The sequence below is a fragment of the Aulonocara stuartgranti genome (assembly GCF_965226115.1).
Source record: "Aulonocara stuartgranti genome assembly, chromosome: 13".
Classification (NCBI taxonomy): domain Eukaryota; kingdom Metazoa; phylum Chordata; class Actinopteri; order Cichliformes; family Cichlidae; genus Aulonocara; species Aulonocara stuartgranti.
This window is the reverse complement of record NC_138949.1, coordinates 15,769,212-15,793,978: the sequence shown is the minus strand read 5'-3', so window position 1 is coordinate 15,793,978 and position 24,767 is coordinate 15,769,212. Positions and strand designations below refer to the sequence as shown.

General features: G+C 38.1%; 1 protein-coding gene across 4 annotated transcripts in view; it reads right to left on the bottom strand.

Moving 5' to 3' along the window:
• eys (eyes shut homolog) overlaps nucleotides 1–24,767 on the bottom strand; it is a 183,194-nt gene that overhangs the window by 102,112 nt on the left and 56,315 nt on the right. For all 4 annotated transcript variants that reach the window (XM_082557788.1, XM_082557789.1, XM_082557790.1 and 1 more), the window contains 6 exons: nucleotides 24,218–24,339; nucleotides 21,252–21,373; nucleotides 20,121–20,380; nucleotides 8,234–8,330; nucleotides 7,732–7,839; nucleotides 6,401–6,546 (listed from right to left, as the gene is read on the bottom strand). In XM_082557788.1, the coding sequence (XP_082413914.1) occupies nucleotides 6,401–6,546; nucleotides 7,732–7,839; nucleotides 8,234–8,330; nucleotides 20,121–20,380; nucleotides 21,252–21,373; nucleotides 24,218–24,339 (855 nt within the window). The remainder of the gene's footprint in view (nucleotides 1–6,400; nucleotides 6,547–7,731; nucleotides 7,840–8,233; nucleotides 8,331–20,120; nucleotides 20,381–21,251; nucleotides 21,374–24,217; nucleotides 24,340–24,767) is intronic.

The following is a 24,767-nucleotide window of genomic DNA, read 5'->3' as shown; positions in this document are numbered from 1 at the left end:
CTTCATGTCAAAGTATCAAATACTTGTGGTAATTATGATCTGTCAAGACATATTGCCTTAAGCATTAGTTGGCTGGTCAGAGAGAAAGCTTTAGAGAATAGCAGTGCTGTGAAAACGATTGTCTGAGTTGATGAGTAATTTCTTCTTTGACCAGTAATCATTTATTTTCAAATTTCTGCAAAATCTGTCAACAAACTTATGGAAAAGTTAAGTAGCATAAGGAAATTTGCAGTTAATGGACTAAAGCCTTGAAGATGCAAAAATTTCCTAGCAGTGTGATCTTACTGTCCAGATAAAGCTGCCTCACCAGCATGTTTTTTCTCTCTGATCTGTTTGGTAAACTTTGATGCACTGTGATCACAGGCTGGCAGGAATGGTAAACATGGGTGTGCTGTTTACATTGCATAAGGATTTCTGGGTTGTTTTTTTTTCCTTTTTAATGATGTTATGTCTTGCTTCCATATTATTCTTTAATATGCAACTTGAAAGTTGTAATGCTTGCTCTGAAACACTCAATTCAAAGTGGTTTTAACTTCTTCGTGACCGTGCATTAATAGCACTGGCTCAAAGCACGGAGCAGAAATATGGCTATTTGCTGAAGTTGTTTAAGTTTTAAACCTCTACGTTCGATAAAATATCATTTGAACTCTGAGGGGATATTGGATTTTAGATGATAGGGCTTATGGGACTAATAAAACTGTTTGCTATATGAAGTGTGTAAAAATGAAAAAAATATAACTTCAGATCTAAAACAAGAAGGAAAACAACACATAACTGACAATAAAGACAGGGTCCGATTGTACTTTGTGAAAGTAAAGATTTAGGCATTCGATTGTTAAATAACTAAAGTTCAAAACAAGAGCTGAAACAACTACTTTATTATTCTTTTCCTGATACACAGATAAAGAATCTTCAGCATCTTTGTAAAAAAATGAAATTAAACAGTGTCTTTTAGTCTCTCGATCAGATCAAAGAAGCAATCTCAAGTCATTAACCCGAGGTTGACACATAAACACAGCACATAAACAGAAAAGACCACTTTTCATAGTAACCTTAATCTCAACACTTATTTAAACTCACTGGCCACTTTATTAGGTACACAATGGTAGTAAAAGGTTGGGTCACTCTTTCTGTCTTCAAAACTGCCTTACGGAGATTCAACAAGGTGTTGGAAACTTTCGTCACAGATTTTGAGCCATATTGACACGATAGCATCACACGGTTGTATCATCATCATCTCAAGGCCATCCTGCGCTCAATTCTGACATCAAGATAACATTCTTCACTCACAGCACTGAAACTCATGGGTTAGTTTCATATTTTTGGACTATTCTCTGTAAATCCTAAAAATAGTTCAGTGGGAAAATTCCAGTAGATCAGCACTTTATGAAATACTCAAACAAACCTGTCTGATACACATCAACAACCATACCACATTAAAAGTTAAACAAATTTTTCGCCATTGTGTTGCTTGCATTAAACTTCAGCAGGTCATTTTGATCTTACCGCTTATCTGGAGGGAACATTGAGGTGTTTCTAGAAGAGCAAAGAGAAATAATCCCTAAAGCTAGTCCTGGCTCTGCCCTGGAGCCTCCTCCTGGTACAACATGCCCCAAACACCGAGAAGGCATCCCTGAGGTATCCTAGTCAGCTGCTTAAACCACTTCAACTGGTTTCTTTCAATGTGGAGGAGCAGTGGTTCTGCTCGGTCCCTCTCGAATGGCCGAGCTCCTTATCCTATATCTAAGGGAAAGCCTAGCCACCCTTCGAAGGAAACTTATTTCCGCTGCTTGGATCTCTGACCTGTGTACTGACTGGTAAATCAATAGCTTCACTTTTAGCTCAGTTCTCTCTTCACCACAACAGATCAGTACAGCATCTGCATCACTGCAGATATTGTCTCAGTCCATCTGTCAATCTCATGCTCCACTCTCCCCTCAATCGTGAACAAGACCTCAACATACTGTACTTAAACTCCTCCACCTGGGATAGTACTGTAACGCCTACCAGACCCAGAATTGGTACTCCACCCTCTTCTGGCTGAGAACTATGGACCAGACTTTCAGGTGCTGATTGTCACTCCAGACGCTTCACACTGTGAACTTATCCAATGCAAGCTGCAGGTCACTACCCGATGAAGCCAACAGAAACACATCATCTGCAAAAAGCATAGATGGGATCCTGAGCCCACCAAAGTGGAGACCTTTCACCATGTAGCTACACCTAGATATCAGTGACAGAATCCATAACAAAAGGTGTCCCTAGCATAGTCCAGCACCCACCAGAAACTAACCCAACTTATTATGAGCACCAAGCTCCCACTATGGTTATACAGGGACTGAATGGCTTGTACCAGGCCAGACACCTAATATTCCCCATACTTTCCATTTTCAGAAGACTCCATTAAAATATAAATATACAAGTTTTATTTCTGTAACAATAAGTATGGTGACTAAAATTTCAATAAACTAATAAAATAAAATCACTTATGAAGAAAGGGAACTTTAAAATACAAAAATAAAACAAATACAAACTGACAATTTAAAGATATGTAAAGTTCTCAAACAGCTGCTTCCATCTACACCAGACTTGAAGGCATGTCGCTACCTGTCTTTAAACATGACTATAGTATTTCTTCATTAGACGGTAGCTGTATTGAAAACTTTACAGTTTTTTCTTGGAGAAGCCACCAAGAAACCACAAAACTGTTATTTTTTTAATGCATTTTCTTGTTTTTGTAACAGCCACAAAAAAATTCCAAATAAAATCAAAGGGTTTTGCCTGGCTACAGACTACTAAAGCCAAGTGCAATGTAATTTGGGTAGTGTGCCCCTGAGAGGGTTCACTGAACTAATGGAAAAGTGTGTCTTATACTTTAAACGCTGATCATGCTGAGACTGCAGTACCCAGTGTCTACAAGGGCAAAACCCCCACGCAAACTGTGCAATCAGACACATTTAAGATAAGGCTGAATATTCCGCTTTAGTGAGACTGTTGATAATATTCATTATTTATAAAAGGCAGCACAAAAATAGCATTCAGATCACAGAAGACGTGAAGAGGAGGAGAGAGAGTTCAAGCCGGGAAGGAAACACCAGATAACACAAACTGACAAAATTAGACTCCCTCCTGCCAACAAATCAGAATGCAAGTTGGGAAGACACACCGATGATGTTCATAGGAGTCTAAATTACAGCAGGTACTGCTTTGCAGAGGTGCACATAAGTGACTTTTTATGCAGAGGAATTAAAAATAAAGTAATGTGTTTGGTATAATTCTACAAGGAAGGATTTTGTGATGTTCTTTTTTTTTACTAAAGTGGTTGAAAAAGATTATTTAATAACCCTAAAATCTCTTCGGGACCTCCAGTAATCAAGAGATGAAAAATGACTACTGACCCATCATTAATCATTTGGTTGGCTTTTCATTTGCAAACCGAGCCAAAAGTAAACAAAGTGACAACAGGAGCAAGAAACTACTTTGCCTCCTGTGTTTATTCATGAAAGAGGATAAATAAACTGCCTTTTTTGTACACAAAATCTATCATTTTGTCTCGTCACTGAATGTAAAACGATTCATTTCTTGTGCTAAAGAGATGAGTTGTTTCTTTTAGCCAAAAGGAAAGCTATACAGCAGCAAGGAAATTCACAGTTTATGGCTCTGAAGATACAAAACAATATCAAATAAAAGATCAAAGCTGAAATTTAAGTTTCTGAAATACAAAAGTGTGAGTGTGAAAATGTGAAAAATATGAAAAATTCCACGTCCTAGACACCATCGTTTCATGCTATCATTAAAAGTGATGATCACACTAATGATTATTGCTAGATATACCATTTCAATAAAATGCAAGAATAAACTTTGTGTCACAAGTTGTGTTCACAAATGTTTTTCAGAGACACAAAAAGCTAATTTTAGATTCACCAATTAACTGAACACACACTCACAGGCACATACAGCACTTTATGCAGACATCAGCTATCAGCTGAGCGTCAGGTTCAAACTCAGAACCTTCTTGCTATGAGGTGGCAGTGCTAATTACTGCACTACTTTGCCACCCACAAACTAACAATGCCTAACTTTAATGTTCAAATTATGTAAACATAAGGGCTAAACAAAAGTAATTATGCACTGGGACGCATTCCTTGCAGAACAGAGCAGGGTTTAAAAAATTGTTTATACTAAATAAAAATAAAGCTGAGAACCTTAATGGGGACTATAAAGCATTTACTGTTTGTTTGTGGCTGTTAGTTTGCACAGAAAAAAAAAACTGCTCACAATGTGATTATATATTACTATACATATGTTGTGCTAATATTGAGGGTTCATTAAAATCAATTTAAGGCATTAAATGTATTTGTTTTTTGTTTAATTATGAGAAATAAATAGAAAAACATACACTGATTGCTCACATGACACAGTTTCTAGTACTTCTACATCTGAAGAATTCAGTTAGAGATAATTGGTTTATAACTGATACCCTTCCATTGAGAAAGTCATTGGAAATATTTGCACAATACTGCATGCTGTGTCATTAATAAGTAAACACTACCAGCAGCAACAACAACATTTTGTGGAGCAAGTCCAGCCAGCAAGAGCTAGAATTTACTGAAGCCTTAACAGCAAACAACATCGCAAGGGTCAGAATATCATCATCTAGCAATGTGCTGACTGAGGAAAGTGTAATAAAGTGCTGATTGCACTGTACCATCACTCAAGGGAACATGCTCACTAATGATGGGTGAAGAAGAGAAAAGGGAAGGTGACAAAGAGCGTGGAGAAACTGTGATTTATATAAACAAGATTGCCAATTAATCATGTCACTGTAATGACCTTTGACCATAAAGAACACAGCACCTGTACACAGTTAAGTGATACATTACTGGGATTCAGAGACCTTTAAGCCAAATGCCCTAAATAATGATGTGACAGCAAAGATCCAGCCAGATGCCAAGACTGACTTACATTAAAGGACAGCATGTTTGCTAATACAATATATACAGAAAGAAAATAACACTGTATATACAAATTAAGCTTAATAGCAGGTCTTATCGATCCAGTGAAAGTTTAAATTATTAAGGCGTGAGGAATACGTTTACGTGAAGAAGCAAAGATTTGATCTCCGTGATCTTTACCGTGTGTTTTTATGAGAGCTGTAAAAAGGCTCACAAAACTATAGGAAGACCCCGTTCACTACAAAAGACATATGCACTGAAGAATATTCCACATAGGTACTGATTGAGGTGGGAATAAAGCGTCATTACAGCCTAATGACATCAACAAAAGTGACCTGATATAGCACCAGACTCATTTATTAGTGAGGGGCTTCAACTGTTACTATCAAAATGACTTTTGGCATTTGATATGCAAAAAATATCCCCTTTCTTCCCTGATGGCTAAAGCAAATAATATGTTAATACCATCAAGTGACACAATGAATTACAGTGTTGCAGCGATGACACATCATGCCATCAAAGGAGAATAACATTTCAATTCATTCCAATCAGGCTGCAAAAACACCGCATGATGAATCACCCTCACACAGCAAACTTACTTTAAGGCGAGAACAAAAAGAACACACAGCACAACTACAGTAGCATCGTAGACCCATTTTTTTTCTTTTTTTTGTGCGTTTTGACAAAAGTTGCTTTGCTGTTACACATGTTACTAGAGCAAATATTTTGTATGAGTTCTAGTTGGTTTGAGCCAATCCACACTGTATCCTCTGGCCACTTGCTCTCTTGGGGGACCCTGTTTCCTCAGATGAGCTTAGAGCAACAGAAAAAGTAATGGCTTGTACTATGCTGTGCGTAGGTCTAATAATAAAAGCTGCTTCTGTGGGAATTGGGCCATGCGTGTCAGGTTCTGCTCTCCAGAGTAGCAATACCTCAGAGATTTTCCCCCCTCTCTCAACTGGGGAAGGATAAATTGATGATACAGTGTGGAAGACAAATGAAATTAATCTTCCCAGTATCTGACAGGAATTGGCTTTGGATAGCGCACACACAAGTGCACACAAGTGTGCACACGCGCGCGCGCTAAAATAGCTCGATATCCGTCTGGGTGGAAAATAAGACAAATGGATTGAAGTAAAACAACACTAGCGTTCTGAGACTGAAGAGGCTGATGAAATTAAATAAATGCAGCTAACAGACACTGAGACGTTTTTATCAGATAAAACAGGTGACATGAATTTATCTCTTGTTAGCTCTCCTAAAAAGCAGGCACTGTATCTTGCACAGCGAGGCAGGCTAATTAAAAGCAAGCATTGTGAAGCATTTTTTACACTAAGCCAGCTCTGTGTCAGACTTGCTTCAATAGCGTGCAGCCACAAGCGGGCATGATAAGCTTTTTAAAGTCTTATATTGATCTTAATGTCGCCTTAGGGCGAAAGAGCTACCTGAGTATCCAGGGCGACAGACACACTTGAAACCCCCGGGCGTGTTGATACAGATGCCCTCATGTAGGCAAGGTGAAACTTCACACTCATTCACATCCAGGTCACACAGCGTTCCAAAATAACCAGGGGGACAGATGCAGTGGAACCTAAAGAAGAAATTAATAAGCAATGTGTCACACAATCATAGCCCACTTATGTTAATTTCTTATAACTTTAAAAATCATCCGAATTGTTTTTCCTCAGCCAAACATGCGCACACGCTCCCACAGCAGTTGCGTGCGTGTGTTCCAAACCCACTGAGATAAACTGCGCTGGAGTGATTCTCTCAACTGACCGGCAGCATTTTGCAGAACAATTAACAACTGGCAATTAAGTTTCCCAGTGTGCAACTTAATTTAAATTATGCTTCATGACTTGTTACTAAAGGGAAGGCTTAATCTGTCCGATGATGTGGTTTACTCAATTGAAATCCCTCTCTGAAGCTGTCGCTGGGCCTAACCATAGATCTCACAGGAGACGAGGTAAAGAGGCAACGTACAATTATTCACCTAAGTGCTGCTGTAAACATCATTCATCGGTAAACAAGTTACATCACATCAAATTTATGAAATATGCTAATTGGTAGTTATTGTCACGTGGCGCATTTGTTTGAAAGCCTCTTCTGCTCTTGGACTGATTTATTAGAACAATTAACCCTTTCCTCGTTGCAGTCTCGCAGCTCTGCATAGTCTGATTCTTTATCGCAGTATAGATGAACTTGCATGGCTTGCTGGGTCAGGGAGATGGATTCAGAGGTGTGTGGCGGGCAGTGAGGTTAAAAAACACCTGATGTGAACTCCCAGGACTATGCAATCAGAAGAGTGCTCTGAGCAGGGCCAGGTCACATGGGAATGAAATCATGACGGAAGACAAACTGGAGACAAACCATTTAGGACTCAAATTGGCCCTGGGACTTCTCAACCCATCTGTCCGACTAAGCCTGGAAGCCCCGGGGCTCCCATTAAGCACAGCAGAGAAAAGCACCGGTGGAGTAAAGCCCAATCTAGATACATGATGTGGTCCTGCTGAGTTTGCTCTTCGTCTTTAGAATAGCAGCTTATGTGTGTCAAGGATGACAAGCTCGTTGTATAAACTGCAATACTCTAAGGAGGACTGCCAAAACCTTATAGTACTACTTTTTTTTCTTTGGAGAATGGTTATTGATCATTCAACTTTCAAAACAAAATCAAGCAATTAATTCTGCCTGGCCTTCATACGCAAGAAATTTAAACACGCTATGAAAAAAGGTTATGATGCAAGTAAAAGGGGGGAAAAATTGCATATATGCTTACTTGTTCACAAGATCTTGACATGTGCCAGCATTCTTGCAAGGGCTAGAGGCACACTCATTGATATCTTCCTCACAGAGAAGGCCAGAAAATCCCACCTTACAAACACAGCTGGAAAAGAAAAATCATTACTATTGATATTTTGTCTCTGATGGAAAATAGAAGATGTTTCTTACAAGCATGTGCACAGAGTGAGAAAATCTATAGGAATTTATTGATATTGATCACATTTAGTTTGATTGCTCACACTCTACAGCGACAAAGACTGGTTTAACTAAATTAAAGAACATGCACAGTAGCATATGATAAAAACAGTAACGACAAACATGTTTTGTTTCATCTAACTACAACCATAATAATACTATCTGTTAAATAAATTTCAAGCTAAGAAGAAGCATATTGTTCTGAAACCCATAAAAAAAAAAAAAGATTTCATCACTAAAACTCCTGACATTTTCTCACCCACTAAGAAATGAAAAGCTGGTTTGCGGATAACACTTTTTACCTGTAACTGTTGACCCGGTCCACACAGTCACCCTGGTTTTGGCATGGGTTTGAACTGCACTCATTGGTGTCAATTTCACACCAACTTCCTTCAAATCCTGAAAGATAGATGAGATGGTCATGGATCAGCAAACCCCACTACATCCTGAAAACGTCAGGACCGATGATAACAAAGGCCCCTGTGAATGCCATTTTAATGGAACTAGTAAGCCCTGTAGCATATCTCATCTTCCAGCTCTCAGCACTCACTGTTTCCCCTTTGAGAGTGTGTAAGTCTAATAATACTTTAGTGCCACAGACAGATTGGTCTGAGGGTTAGTGGTTTGGGGTTTGGGAGGTGTGTGCCTGTGTGTGCCACCGTGCATATGTCTCTGTGTCTGTCTGTGTGGGAGAAAGCGAGCGAGTGGGGGGACATCTTGTTAAGTTAGGGTAAGAGGGAGAGGCTAAGCCCAAGAGCTCTTTTGCCCTTGTTCATTAGGGGGTTGAGGGCCAGCATGGCTAAGCAGATCAGCATGGATGTTTTGTTGTACATTTGAAGGCAGCCTAGGAGCCTGTAGTGTTCTGCCTGCCAGAGGTATTCCTCTAGTGCTTGGCCTGGGTCTGGTCCATTAGATTGTTTTCTGCTGAACGAATTAACATTCGCTCCATGCATGACTGGGTTTCATTAAGTAAAAAAATTGACAAATTAAAAAAGATCACAAATTAACCAAATGCTCAAAAGTATGGAAACAATTAATGGACATGATCTGACTTTCATTAGCAGTGAAATTTAATCACCTATAAACATCAGAAGTACATCTAATGCTTAGACGTACAGTATAAGCATCCATCCATCCATCCATCCATGGCTTATCTGAGTCAAGCCTGTGGAAGCAGTAGAGCTACCCAAGCCCCCATATCCCCTGCCAACACTTCCAGCTGTTCAGGAGGAATACCAAGCCACTCTCTACAGTGTATCCGGGGACTGCATGGGAATCTTCCCAGTTGGGCATCCTTGAAAGAGCTCCTCATCATATCTCTAATACTAAACTCAGACACCCTTCATAGGAAGCCTAGTTTTATACTTTTGGCCATTATTTCAACTTAGTTTTCCCTTCACCATAACAGACCAGTGCAGCATCCAAATTACTACAGATGCTGCACAAATATGCCATTGTAGCTGCACAGAGTAATTATACAATTTCCTGTGCAATGCTGCTATCAAGCTACTTTAAAATTCTGGGCTCAGACTCCCAACAACGACTACTGTGTTTCCCCTGCAGAGCACCATCTGCCGAGCATAATTAAATGTAATGCAAGCATAGCAAAGGGTTAATATAACTAACCCATAATGAGTGTGTGAGTGCCCTTATTGTTTTCTTGTCTCATTATGTTACTCCCACTGCTTCAAGATAGAATTACATATTTTTGAACTGTAATGGGTTTTGCACATAGTAAATTTTATGCCCAGAGAAGTACATCTGTTCACAACGATGAGGTTCCTGAGAATTGTTTAAGACAGGAGAGCATGTGTTTTAATCTGGCATGTTTAAAAAATGTGAGACTCGAGCCATACAGGAAGAAATCATTCAAAGTATTGAATATGACATTTTGGCTATTTTTGGAATTCACGGAAACAGTCTAGCAGGGTCATACAGGGTCTTCAGTCCTCTGTGTAATATCAGGAGGTAACTGTATACTGCCTTTTTCTCTTTCGTCTTCACTTCAAGATATACAGATGCAGGAGTTGTGATTATTTGTAGTCTCCAATGTGTTTAAAATTAGAAAAAAAAATACACTATGAATAATGAATTTTCTAAAGAAAAACGGAATGCAGGGTAAGTGACACAACTCTGTGCATCTTGGGATGTATGAATGAAGAGGAATCCATGAAGAGGAAACCAGAGACAGCACAGAGCATCTGGTGAATTATGGGACAGCACAAGTTTCCCATGCTGGTCTGTCAGTCAAAGCGATGGTGAAGCACCTTGGGGACTATTTCGAATGTCACTGCAATGTAATGCATCTTCTGCTACTAAGCAGTGACTTGAGGCTTCTCTTTGACAGAGTACAGAGCGGGATACCCAAGGTGCGTGGCACGTAGTCATTCCATCATCTGGCAAGAGCTACAGTATGTGATCACGGCTGCTGCCAGTAAATGTCTCGGAGGAGAAGAAATTGCGGGTGATCCCGAGTGGATAGCCAACTAACTTTGATTGACATTTCAATTGAAATATGAGGAATGTCTCCATTTTGAGAGAGCGAGCTTAGTTTGGACTGCTACATTGGTGACTGTTGTCTTCTGTCAGTCTGATGTAACGTTTCTTAGAAGGGGCTCATTTAAAAATTTTATAACCCAGCGTTTCTGCAGTACAGATTACGATCTCTGTCTGCAGCGGCGTCTGTGTGCCGTCATGCATCAAAATGTTAGATGTCACTGGTGGCTTAATCCAAGAGCAGGATTGTCATATTGAAACTAGGATTGCGAGTTTTGTGCCTGGCCTCACGAGTTTTAGTTAACCTACTGCACTTTTTAATTTGCCAGTCAGTGGCTGGATTTTAGATTTATGACACAAGATCAGAGCGAGATTTACAGTATCCAAACTCATAAAGGCCCTAAAAATGCAATGTGCTAGAGCTTAACCAAAATTGTGAAAATAAGTGTGAAATAATTGCAACTATAGAGAACATTACAAAAAACAGACTAACTAACTAAGACAAACTAAGCTATTTTCAGCTGTCATTAAAATAAATAATTAAAAGATTATGTATAAAATATCGCTTTACTGTGTTTTATGATCAATATCACAATTCTTGCTTTTTGCTTCTCAGCAGGAAGTGAGAAGCATTTTGCATTGTGTTGTACTACAGAATGGCTGTATCATGATAATACAATGGGTGATAAATTGCACTACTCTTGTATTGTAAAGCAATTGTATTGTAAACCAAACCATCCCCGCACCACTGATGGAACACTGTTGGACATCTTGGATTCTTTTCAAGTCTCTGTCACATTATTTTAGTTATATTTATTTAAAATGCAGCAACACGAATAGAAATAAAAACAGAAAAGAATACGCTTGAAGGTCCTTTACATGCAAGGACCAAAAACTGGGTTACTTGAAGAAGTGGGTTAAGAATAGAAATCCTTTGCATGCAGCCAATTTACCCCACTGCTACACACCTGGACCACCTCTTCGACACAGCTAATGCAGGAACAAAATGATTAAACACTGAGTTTATTTAAAATTTGTTTACTGTACAGCTGCTGCAGACCTGCTGCTATTTCATACTTTTAGTATAAATGAAACTACTTCTTCACAACTGATGTCTGGCCCTGTGTACACTCTTGATGTTATGGTTTGTTTGTTTCTCTAGCTTTAGTCATATTATTTATTTTAATGATTAATCTACAAATTAAAGCCGTTAACTTTGGTTTATATGTTTATATGTAGTAAGTTTTGGCTGTCATAAAACGACAAACTGCTTGTTTTATGGTCTGTCAAAGATTTGGCCCTCTCCAACTCTGACCATTGCCCCCTGTCCATTTGGAAAATCCTTCATGCTGTGAAACCAAATGTTACAGAATGAAGAAGTTTACAAAAAGACGGAAAAAAACCAGCCTGAGTGCAGGTATTTCCTCTCTGAGGTCTGCACCAAATACAGGCACTTTAAATGGTCTGAAATAATGGGGAAATATGAGATTTTGGACTTTTATTATATCATGCACACTCTCCATAACCATGACACCGTACCTCTTGAATTACAAATAAAAGAACAATCAGGTTATGCTTTGAACTTTAAAGCTTTGTTAGGCAATTTTGCTTAGAAAAATTCATTAAATCAAATGGCACTCTGTGGTGTGAGAGGGCTGAAAGCACTACAAATGCCACTGAGAATCAACACTCCTCACCATGATGACTACAGCTTTCTGCTTGGCATTTATGTTTGCTGATTCATATGTTTGGGCCTGAAGCCTATCACCTTGTCTTTCATACAACACAGAAGGTTTAAGATGCAAAATGTGAGCAAACACCATGCTGGCCTACAAATCAGACAGTTGTGTTTTGCATTTGCTTTTTGACTTAATCCTTAGTTTTAAATCTTTAAATCTGGACAGTTTATTAGTTATATTTGCTTATACCGGTCTGGACCCCCTTTTGCCTTCAGAGCAGCCTTAATTATTTTTTGGGATAGACTGAACTCAGGTACTGAGATGTGAAGACAATGGAGGTGAACTTGCGGTCATGTTGAAGAAAGCAGTTTGAGATGATTTTAGCTTTGTGACACATTTTCCTGTTAGAGGAAGCCGCAATGTTGATGGTGAACAGATCAAAACACTGACAGAATCCATGGATGGCAGGCTTTTGAGTGTCCTTGCAAAGAAAGGTGGCTATATTGGTCGCTGATTTGTTTTTGAATGTCAGAAATGTATATTTGTGAATGTGGAGATGTTATATTGGTGTCACTGGTAAAAATAAATAATTGAAATGGGTATATATTTGTTTTTTGTTAAGTTGCCTAATAATTATGCACAGTAATAGTCACCTGCACACACAGATATCCCCCTAAAATAGCTAAAACTAAAAACAAACTAAAAACTACTTCCAAGAACATTCAGCTTTGATATTAATGAGTTTTTTGGGTTCATTGAGAACATGGTTGTTGTTCAATAATAAAATTATTCCTCAAAAATACAACTTGCCTAATAATTCTGCACTCCCTGTACATTAGTAAACATCATTGTTGCAGATGAGCAATTCTGTTACCTCCCTCTCTCTTTTTAATGATAACTATGTAAATAGCCACAAAGCTAAATAGCTTAATAAATAGCTAGCTACATTTATAGCTAGCTTGCGCGATATAGTGCTAGCTAGCTAGTTAGATATCTGTCTGCCCAAGTTCTACGGGTAATTCATCTTTTTTGTTTGCTTGTTTAGTTTTTTTAAGGTGGAAATGTTGGGTATTAGCTTAGTCCTTAAGCTTAAAAATTGTATTTCCACACATATTATCAATCAAAAGTTACAGTTATTGATTATGCCTAAACATGCTGTATAATTTTCACAGAGAAATGAGGATTGCATGCCAATATAAAACAATTCTGACTATTCCGACTTGGTATGAATGCAGATGCACTCATCTAGGTCACCTTAGGCTGTAACACTGTGCTTACAGCAGTCAGTGTCATGAGCTAAAGAGAAACTTTGGTACAGCAGTGTATTGCAGTTCCCATGACAGAAATACAAAAAAAGAAAATGTTCTCATTTTTACATCTTTTCACTCTATGAGAAGACATTTTTTAACATTAGGAAACATATTCCCATAGAAGACACCAGGTCTACTGTTAAATTTCTTTTGCCTTAGTCACAAGATGTGTTGGTTTGTAACACAATAAGAAACGTATTTATTTTTGAAAAATCAGGGTCAACTATTGTCTGTAGAGCAAACTATAAAATTGAAAATCACTGATACCAACAACAGCTACCCATATATACTACACCACAAGTAACCTGCGACATGTCTATATCATATCACTGCCAATCATTTCAGGCTGCATGGTTGTTCCAGACAAGGCAGACTTTATGTAGCTCATGCCTTTCTCTGCTTAGAGCAAGCAAATCAACGGTTCATGCTTCAGCGACCTTGTACTGCATGTATTTTATGGTGTATATATTGTATTATATGTCCCATGCCCTATTTTTGTTAAGAGATTACACGTGTCTTCTTATTTTTGTGATTTTCTTCCATGTTGTTTAGCAAAACACACAAACAATGGTGCTCTTCTTTCTGCTGTCAGGCTGTTGCCATCTTGTTTTAAATGCACGTATAATTGAATACCTATGCATACCTGTAGTACAAAAACAAAGTGTGTCTAATATCCACATCAGTGCTAAGCAACTGTCATTATGATGTATACACTTTGCTCAATGATATCTCGCAGCTTCTAAAAGTAAACCTATGGAGTATTTTTTTAAAAAAAACCAGAACATTCAATCAGATCTGTAGTAGCTTCCACATATTTATTCAGAGACTATTTGGGCATTTTACATGCTGTTAAGCATTCAGGGGTTAAACACCAATCTGGTTAAATCAAATAATGATGAAGAATTTTCATGAAGGGAAATCCTCTCACACTACTATGTGATCACTGATGCTTTTTTCCTGCCTTTTCCCCCCGCAGCTGTTGTTTGATCTGGAAACAGCTTTCAAAACTACAGTGGAAGAAGAGAACCACCTTTGCCCTCAGCAATGGAATATCACTAGTGTGGTGAGACCTTTGCCAACTGAAGGGGCACGCTCTCATACTGAGGTCGAACACCGGCTACATTTTAATATTTTCCCACTTCTTTGTGTGCCTTCACTGTGAGAATATTAGACCAGACAATAGTTTCCCAAATGGAGCTGTGATTTACATGACATGAACTCTGATTAAAATACAATATGGCCACTGACTGCCTCTCTGTCGTGGTCCATTATTCTGTGAGAAAGATTTATTTGGAACACCTTTAATCTCAGTAATTGTGCTATGAGAAGCGAATGGCTACTGTGCAGGCTCATAGTCACATTACATTGGTTTTGTTAAAATAAGCTGGGCAGTGATGAATCGTAACATATATAAGCTTTTTTTGGTTTCTGTACAGTATGCAAGTGTCTTATATGCTTGCATATAAGACACTTGTATGCAAGCATACAAGTGTCTTATATGACACTTGTATTTATATGCTCTAAATGCATATAAATGCATTTAGAGCATTTATATGCTCTAAATGCTAAAGGGTATGTCAGCCAAGTCATTTACTTAGACGAGATTTCCAATCCTGGTTTGACACTTTATTCATTTTTATAAATGAACTAATACAAACTAGAGCAGATAATGTGGATTGCATGAGGTAATTATTATAAAAAAAGCTCATCATAAAGATGGTAATCATAATAATCTAGAACAGCACACTATAAAGGGCAAAATATACTAAGTTGACTGAACCTACAGTATCTGTATTTCTAATTCCTTATACTAAGATAATGAAAAGTCTCATTGATCTTGCTATACATCTGCCAGGGCATCTGGTTTATTAACTGACACATGTCCGCTATAAGTCATATAGTCTGCCCCCTCTATAAAAAAGAATAATCACCTAAAATGAATCTACTGAGGCCAGACTTTTTCCAACACATTTTGGCAACACATATTTTCCACACATCTTTTTCAGTATCATATTAGCTATGTGTCAGTTCTCTTGTTGGCATAGCTCCACAGTAGCTCATTAACCAACTGTTTGGTAGGACACAATCTCAATCTTGTGGAAGGTGAAGGCTAGTGTAGCATGCCATGCAAATAAAGGGGTTTGTTCTCCATCTGGCCAGGAACACCTCTGGGTATATTCTGAACCATGGAGACCAAATGGTTTTTCCATGTGAAGAGACCACACAATGCTTTTGAATTAATTCCCTGTACTGCAAAAATTAAAAAAGAAAAAGAAAAAGTCTCCACTTCATATAATGGACTAGAGGCAAAGTGATTGTCCTCATATCACACAGCTCACGTTTAACACTTAAAAATGCCAACTTGTCACCCAAAAACCAATAAAAAGCTCATAATGAATATAGGCACTTTAACTAACAAGTCTAAAGCGTTAAGTGCTGCAGTGGCATAGTGTGATATCCATTGAAAATGCCATCCTAAAGAACCTACGAATGAAACTAGAATTACAATCTATTAATCTAATCCATAGAATATTATCATTTTAAATAATTGACAATTATAAATATTTCACATCCAGAATAATAATCAGTAATTCTGATGTAATTATCAAAAGGTTAGAATGTTTTGACATGTTTTGTCTTGAAGTCTCGAAGGAATCCTATAATCAGTTTTACAAAATCCATGAGAACTACATAAAGTAACTATGTGAGAATTATTTACAATCTCAGTGATTAAAAAAAATAAAGAAAAAAAGGTAACTCAAAATTAAACTCCACTGACACAAATCTCAAAGAAAAATGACTAAAGCTGAAGTTTTATTAATTAAGCTGTAGTTTCTATTAATTAAATTCAAAGGGGAAAAAAAGCATAAATATAGCCTTTCCGCTCTTCAGATAGTTTAAGTGGATGGAGCCCTGACTAAGCGGCAGAGGCAGAGAATGTGCAGGAAAGGTCCAAGATAAGATTAAAGTTTACACATGTGAACTTGTCTTTGCTCAAGGAATTCAGCAAACCGAGCAAGGACAGCACAGACTATAGATTGTGTGCGAGACTCTGATGCGACTCTACCTTGTACCGCAGTCTTGGCTGAGTGATGCCATGTGTTGTTTGTTTCATTTGTTGCAGTTGTCGGCCAGTAACCCTCACCTCAACCTTCTACCCTAACTCTCCCATTTTCAGGTTGCTCTTCTATCAGGTTTGGCACTCCCTGCTGAGGCTCCTCATTAAGAGGAAAGTGGAACATCTGTGCTGGTCAGGCAAGATGACTTAGGCCTCCTGGCCAGAGCCTCAGCGGAGTGTCTCTGCTAGTAAGAACAAAAACTTCCTACAGGAGCCCTCTACAATCAAAAGAGGATAACTGCTTCACCTGTGTTTTTTTAAGACGAGACTTTCAGCTTGCTCTGGTTTTATTTTGGCCCCCAGCTTCTCACAGTACACCTTTGTAGACAGAACTCATTTCCATTGTGGCTGTGTTTTACAAATCCCTTTAATGCCGCTCCCAGTAGAAACCGCCTAATTGCTGCCTTTTAGATCCTGCTAAGCTGATGAACACTAAACTTGCCATATCAACCTTTTTGTTAGATGCGTAGAGTCTAGTGAAGTTTCTTGAGAAAGCTAAGACCACACAGCCAACTTTGTAATCTCTTCAGTAAAGCAAGTTTGGTATAATGACCACTAAAGTTAAAGCACTTAGCTTTTATAAAAGACCCCTGTCAGCAGCCATCAGATACTGTCACAGGGCTGGCTATGAAAGGTTTGACAGCCGCCATCTATTATCGCAGCATTAGCAGTGCCTCAAAGGCATCATCACAATGAATACCAGTGCTTCTTCAGTTGCACTCATGCAATTCTGGTGAAATGGAAAGAATAGAACACCTGTTATTCCAACCATGGATTATGCATTACAACCTAACAGCTGAAATTAGCAACTTTTGTTGTGTTAGACGCAGCAGTTTATTACAGAACAAAACCAGATATGAGCAAAGAAGGTTAAAGTAAACAAGATTAGCAGAATGGATGTAGCAGCAAAGTGCTTTTTTTTTGCATGTTTGTATTCTTTTCACCATGCAGGAGATGGTATTTAAGATATTATTAAGTTTCCCTACATTGCATTTCAATTTTTTAACACAAGACTACATAAACTGTTTATCTGATTGTTGTTTTTAGCAAAGATTCTTATATTCACCTGCATGTGTTTGCTAATACAAAGTTAGAATTAATTAAAAATATGTATTTAATCTTAGTTAACTGTATCTCAGTAACTAACCTTATTAACAACACAAGCCTTCATGTTTATCCTGAGGCTTGTTTTACCATGGTGCAACTTCCTTAACAGCTAACCATGCCTTTATATAAGAGCACATGCTCTCTTTACTTGAATGTGGATCATTGGTCTCGCTTGATCTTTGCAAAAACCACTGAATGAAGCTGCCATGTTTCTATTTACATATTTAAGACTCGGTATCTAAAAGCAAATAAGAGGCTCTAAATTTTAATTTTTAACTCAATTTTCTTCTTATAAACACTTACTGATGCTACACTGAACACAGTTACAGTATTTGCAAGCATTTAGTGTCATTTAAAAGCATAAAAATCATTCTCCTTAATTCAGTTACCTTGACAGTATTTGCTGTATTGTGTAAAAGCTTTTGTCTATGCACTGGGATGTGCTTAATGTACTAAATCTTAGATGCATATGCAGACAAATTTTATTTTCAATTAGTCTGAAGAATAGTGTTAGACCTACAGTGAATACTAAATAACAATTTTTTAAGACGGCTGCACTGGGATCAAGCCATGGGCTCCTTTATGTTTATTGAGTAGTAGCTATGGAGGATGGATTTAAGGTGAATAATAATGGAGAGTAGGTGAGTCACGGTTGTGTGAAGTGAAAATGACCAAACCCACGCAAAGCTCTTGGTGTAATGTATGCAGCGCCTAATTTCCTATTCCTCTCAAAGGAAGCTTTCTGAAACTAACCCAGCCGCTCTATTTATATCTGGCAACATCTTTTCATCTCTTTGCTGATGGAGCCATTAGGTACAACATAACCCTATACCGTCTTAACCTCCACAGTGAAAGCCTATGTTAAAATGATATTTCATTTACAATTTACAAGCTAACAAGATTTTACTGATAAACATCGTAATAGATCATTTTAACGAAGAAAGCGATCATTGCCAGTGCTCTATTCCAATATGTTGCTTGTGAAACAAAAACCTGACTGATCTCATGAACTGAAAATAAAACAGATTTTCCTGCGTTTCATTTACATCTGAGTGGATGTGCATGCCCGAGTTATTTATGCCTGCGAGGGCATGTGAATGAGCGAGAAGGAGCCAGTACTAAATGAGGTCAATGCTTTATTTTCTTTTAATATAATTTACAGTCTGACTCCTCAGTCACCCACAGTTCTTTCATCCTGTGTCTGTTAGCTGCAAATTTGAACGGGCGTTAGTTTGCAATTTGCTTGTAAATGGGAATATTGAGAATATGTACACGTTGAAGAAAAAACATCTAATTTTGCATTATCAGTAACGAGTAATTTCTAAGACATTTGGATGCATGCGTGAATTCAAGACGTTCAGAATTAGCATCTGTCTTTAGCCAAGCATCTACTGTTCCTGCTGCTACAATTAGTAGGGATGCACCAATTTATCGCCCAATCATAGGCAATGGTAGAAAGTCCAGAAACATAATGACGATGACAGTGAATAATGATTAAATAACTTTACAGATATACTCTTAAATTGCACAAAAGATGTAATTTATCCCTGACAATTTCCCAATTTGTGATTGTGTATTGATTAGAGTTCAAAACAAACAAACAAAAAAGAATAAAAGATTGTGATGTAGAATATGTATTATGCATATAAAACAGACCAAAGTGGTTCACTGATTTCATTAAAATGTCCAAATTTTTTTTAGGTGCTCATGAACTTGCATTAGACTAACTGGGTCTTGCTAAAAGATTATGTGTCTTGTATACAGTAATGTTTTTATAAATAATAATCATATTAAAGAGTGGTAGTACCTGCTGATTCCCCATGTGTCTGTAGGGTCTTTACCTTAGAATATAGTATGCATTATGATGACTCAGCTGGCACTGATACACAGATTTACTGCTAAATAAGTATTCAGTTTAATTTAGTATTAATGCAATGAGGAGAAAAGCAAGCAAAAGACACCAATGTCTGGGTTTGTTGACCATTTCTTATGCAAAAATTAAAGTGGAGCATGAAAAACTCTAGAAATGCAAATTGTACCTCTGACTAACTTTCATTATGTCTAACACTCCTTTTAACCCATATAATAGCGAAAACCCGCCATATTTCACTTATATTCTTCTCCATATTACAGCAAAAAGTATGTCTCTTATTTTAAATCACCTGTGGATGTTTTCTTTATGGCACATTTTTTAGGTATCAGGAGCACATTTTACCATTTTATTCATGCACACAAAGACATTAAACCTTTCTTTTACAGCAACTTTGAGGAAAAGCACATTTCAGAGGGAGGATAAAACGACGATTTTCAAATGGATAGTGCTACTTTCTTTCTATTCCAATGAAATTATGCTGTTTGTAATTTTTAAATCCCTCAAGTTTTAAACAATTCTGTTGAACAAAATTCTACGATTATGCTGGGAAATAAGTCGAAAATAAAAACACCACGAGTACGAGGCTGCGGCGCCGAGTTCACTCACCAGCTGGGCATCTGCAGGAAGCTGTTCCATTGGAGCGTGTCAGGCAGGTGGAGTTGTGTAGGCAGGGATTGTGGAGGGGGTCACACGGGTCATAAGGCTGGTTGCACAAGGGGCCACTGAAGAAGGGGGGACAGGTGCAGGAGAACTCCCCAGGTATGTCTGACTCCTGACACCGAGCTCCATTTAGACAAGGGCCAGAATCGCACTCATTCACATCCTCTGTACAGTCCACACCTGTCCAGCCTCGTGAGCACAAACACCTTACATACACCAGAGAGGAGATGTTACACAGTAGAGGTTATTTTGCCATAAATCTAAATGAATCATAAATGAATAAACACTTTTTAAAATGTTCTAAAGGCTATGGCAGTCATACTCTTTGGGACAATTATGCTAAAAATGCATTCAGCAGATGTTCTGGGAGTTGCTGCAGACAAACTCCTGAATAGCTTGCTTTTTTTTTTTTTAATGATAATTTAAATTACCCACAAAACACACTCTTCTACACAAAACCTCAGTGTTACAGTGCACGCGTTCTCCACACTGATCTCCTGGATCTCTGTTAGAGAAAGTACGAATTTTAGTGTTTAACTGCACTACTGGCAGCTTTTAATTCTGGACAGCTGAATGCAGGACACAAGAGGTTAGAGTGCTGAGTGGGAATTTAATGGAAATGTATGCGTTCTAGACAGAAAGAGAGACAGATGGAGACAGAGAAACCGAGAGCCAACCACAGTGTATGTAAATCTCAAGTATCTGCTCTTAAGGCAGGTGAATACTCCACTTGGTGGCAGTGAGTACCCGGGCACTACAACCACTCCACCTTGCATTTCTTTCCATCCCCCAACTTTTCTACCTGAAGCATTTTTATGTCTCCCCAGTGAGAGCGGGCATTAGCCGAAGCAGATACACCAGCTTTTTCCTCCAATGAGTCACAGATCCCCTGAAACCTTTTCATGCTGTGAGCCATTGATTGACTCATTTGTTTTACCTGCCATCTGCAATTCATTATCTCCGGTGCCAGTGGAAGGACATATCGCTATCTCTGAACGGCTTCTTTTTTCCCCGCATTTCTTAAGTGACTGATGCACCTCGCGAGGACGCTGCCCTCGAGCCAGCTCGCACACCTACTTGTAGCTGTTGAGAAGGTCTGTGCAGGTGGCGTTGTTTTTGCAGGGTTGTGATAAACATTCATCAATTTCTTGTTGGCAGTACTCCCCCTCCCAGCCAGAACGACACACACACTCATAACTCTGCGATACAAGAAAAAGGGAAACAATATTAGATTAACACTGGAAAGTAGTCACATTTCACATCTGCACTATGTAGAGTTAGTATTTTAGGTGGTTAGAATCGAATATTTAGGAGAGCAGTAGGCACATCTCACATGCAGGGACTGTTAATTAAGTTGTTACGGAGCAGACAGGGCATTTTGCCACCCGTTTGTTTCGTTATTTATATTGGTTGCATTTTAAAAAACAAATGTTGCAATGCTTAATATACTTGATTTAATTCATCTCAATGTTCTTGAAAACATTGCGGAATAAAACCTCCTACTCACACACACACACACAAAAAGCTTTCCTGTGGAAATCTGTTTAAAGTGAGGAAGAGTCATGCTTGTCTTACATTTCCACATTACCGTGCTGATGTATTCCTCCTACCACCCACCCTCTGGACAGTATGCAAGCCTGTTTTTTTCCATCACATTCAAGATACGATGATACAAAACCTTTATGAAGCGTACAGCATTACCACCGCATATTCTTTGAGGGATATTTTCACAGCCAAGCAAACATGTAAAACACGTTGGATTTCGTTTTGTCAGGTTGTTTTTTTTTATTCTGGAGCCAGTAAATGTGTTGTTAGTACTTTAAATTCAAAAAACGTTTTATACAAAGCTCTAACATTGCTAATCTTTTATTTTCTTGCCTTTCCTCCATTCAAAACAGTATGTGGACCACTCGTCCTTTATTTCATCACTGCAATCGGCGCTAAAATAATGAATTGCTGCAAGACAGATTAATGTTTTTCTTCCATTACTTTCCAAGAAGCCATCTTAATTTAAATTCCTCTTTGCATACGTTATGAACGTAGTCATATGGTCAAAGGTTGTTTGGGATTTATCATTGCCAACCCTCTGTCGAAAGGTCCCGGGTACTTGCGGTTGAATGCATGCTAATATTTATTTCATACACTGAAGGGGAGCCGTTAAACTTTGTCTGATATAATTTGTACACTGTAGGCCTTATGGTGGTGGGGGAAAATGCCGTCATCTCATGATAAATTAGATACCTCCAGGAGACTCCAATTCCTTACCCCTGGCAATAGAACATAATCTCATTTTTGCTGCTAAGTCACCTTCAGGGACTGCAATTCTCCAAAATAAGGTAAAGCTCTGTGGGACACAATGTTCAGAGAGAGAAATAGCTGCACTGTAAACAAGACTATGTGATGGGGTTTCCAAAAAACGGCCCTATTTGAATAATGAACCGAGAAAAATGTAACGGTAAAACACGGTGACTAAAAAAATACCTGTGGAAATTCCTCTTATCAGATCCCATCGTCTTCTTACACGGTGTCCTTTTGTCTTTGGACTTGAAGTTTAGTTTATCCCAGAAAATGAAAATTACACTACAGTGTTTTAACCAGCTTTTGCACCACAATAGGCTTCCATTAGTTCCTTATAAACTACATCAAAAAGAGCCAGATAAAATTATTAGTAGAATATGTTGACTGACTTTAAAATTTTAATGATGGATGACTTTTATTTCTTTATACCGGCTGGATAGAACACAACCATTACTGATAAGCTACAAAAAAGGAAAGTCATGTTATAATCTTAAAACTTAGCTCTGCAAATCTTAATACTGATTTCATGAGAATTAAATTTGGTACAGAAACTTTATAAAAATTAATTTGTAATTACAAAGTGTTCTCCTCTATCTTAACATCACTACTCTAATGTAAGCCTTTTTTAAAACTCGACTACACACATCATAAGTTACCAGAGGGGGAAAAAAAGGCTAAATATATGGACTTTATCTATGACACATCTGTTTTACTACTGCAATCTGTTAGCAAAAAAGCAGCTGTTGGAAAAAGGCTCCTGGTACTCATTGCACAGTTAGTGAGCAGCATGCGGTTCCCAAGGCCTTTCCGCAGCTGCAACATATCAATGTTATTGGCTTAAAAAACATTTGAATAAGTACAAGAATAGAGTTGTGCCTTCAAGACACAAGTTTTAAAAGTTCTGCTTTTTTTTTGTTAAACTTAACTTCTGACATAAGCATTTTTTATTTCCCGTCAAGCCTGCCCATGTGTTGCATAACCAGGACGTGGAGGTCTTTAATGGGGAATATAGCGTGCTATAGATGTGCTTAGACACTGTAAAGTTATTAAATGGCTATCAAAAATATAAATAAAGAAAAACCTATTGAATATTTCTATGTTTATTATGACTTACACTTTAAACATAAAGATGAAGCTTTTTTAAATAATTACTAATTATCAGGTATATGTGTTGTTTTGGACACACGATCTAAAACAACATTGGTTAAAAACAGAGACGCTATCATTACAAATTAGTGTTTTCCTTCTAGGGATACTTTGGTAATCCTTTGGTTATTATGGTACATTGGCTACAAGGCATAAGTGGGACACTGTAATTGGCATAATTTTTCTATTATGAGATATAAATAATAATGGCCATCTATGGGACATAAGATATTAACAGTTCCCTACCTTATTTTCCCCCCAGACACCCAAAACAATATGAATCATGCTGGACCTGTAAACCAGATAACTGGCGAGCTGCTCTGGAGCACAAAGTCATGCCGATGTAATTTATTCGTTTTTAATAATGTGCCAATGTTCGAGTTACTGCACACTTGTTAATATTTACTGCAAAAGAAATGTTTTAAAACACCGAATGCACAGCAGCCATCAAAGGTAATATACAGTAACTAATGTGATTCATGTCTATCAATATTTTATGGAGAGTTACCAACTGTGGCGATTTACAGGACTGGGCAATTCTGAAGCATAGGCTATAACATCACTCCATTATACTGCCTTGGAAAAATGTTTCAACTTACCAGATGGAGGTCCTTACATACTGAGTTGGTGCTGCACAAACTGTTCACGCAGTCATCAATGTCTTTCTCACATCTGAGCCCAGCATAACCGGGACTGCAAAGGCAGTAAAAGCCATCTACAACTAAAGGAAAAGCCGGAGCATAGTTACAGTACCTTGCATCATAAATTAATTCACTCAAATCTCTGTGGGTCCTACATCTCTACACAGGTAAGTGCTGATTATGAGCATAAATGACTACACAATGGCCACTGTGATTCTATTTTTAAAGGGTATGACCATTAAATAAATGACTTAGGCTGTATCAGTAAGACCTGTTGCTGGCAAAGTCCAAACTGCCTTAGTCTGACAGCTTTACACTCTAACCAGCTTTAAATGAACCTGTCTGCGATGGCCATTCAGTCCTCTTCTTGCCAGGTGCTTTCCTTGTCTCACCATATTTCTGCTCACTGAAAGCCTGAAAGTCTTGTCATTTGTTGCAACACTCTCAACATACTTGCAACACGCTGAATGATGGGGAAAGAGCGCAACAGAGGGAGAGGACCAATTTC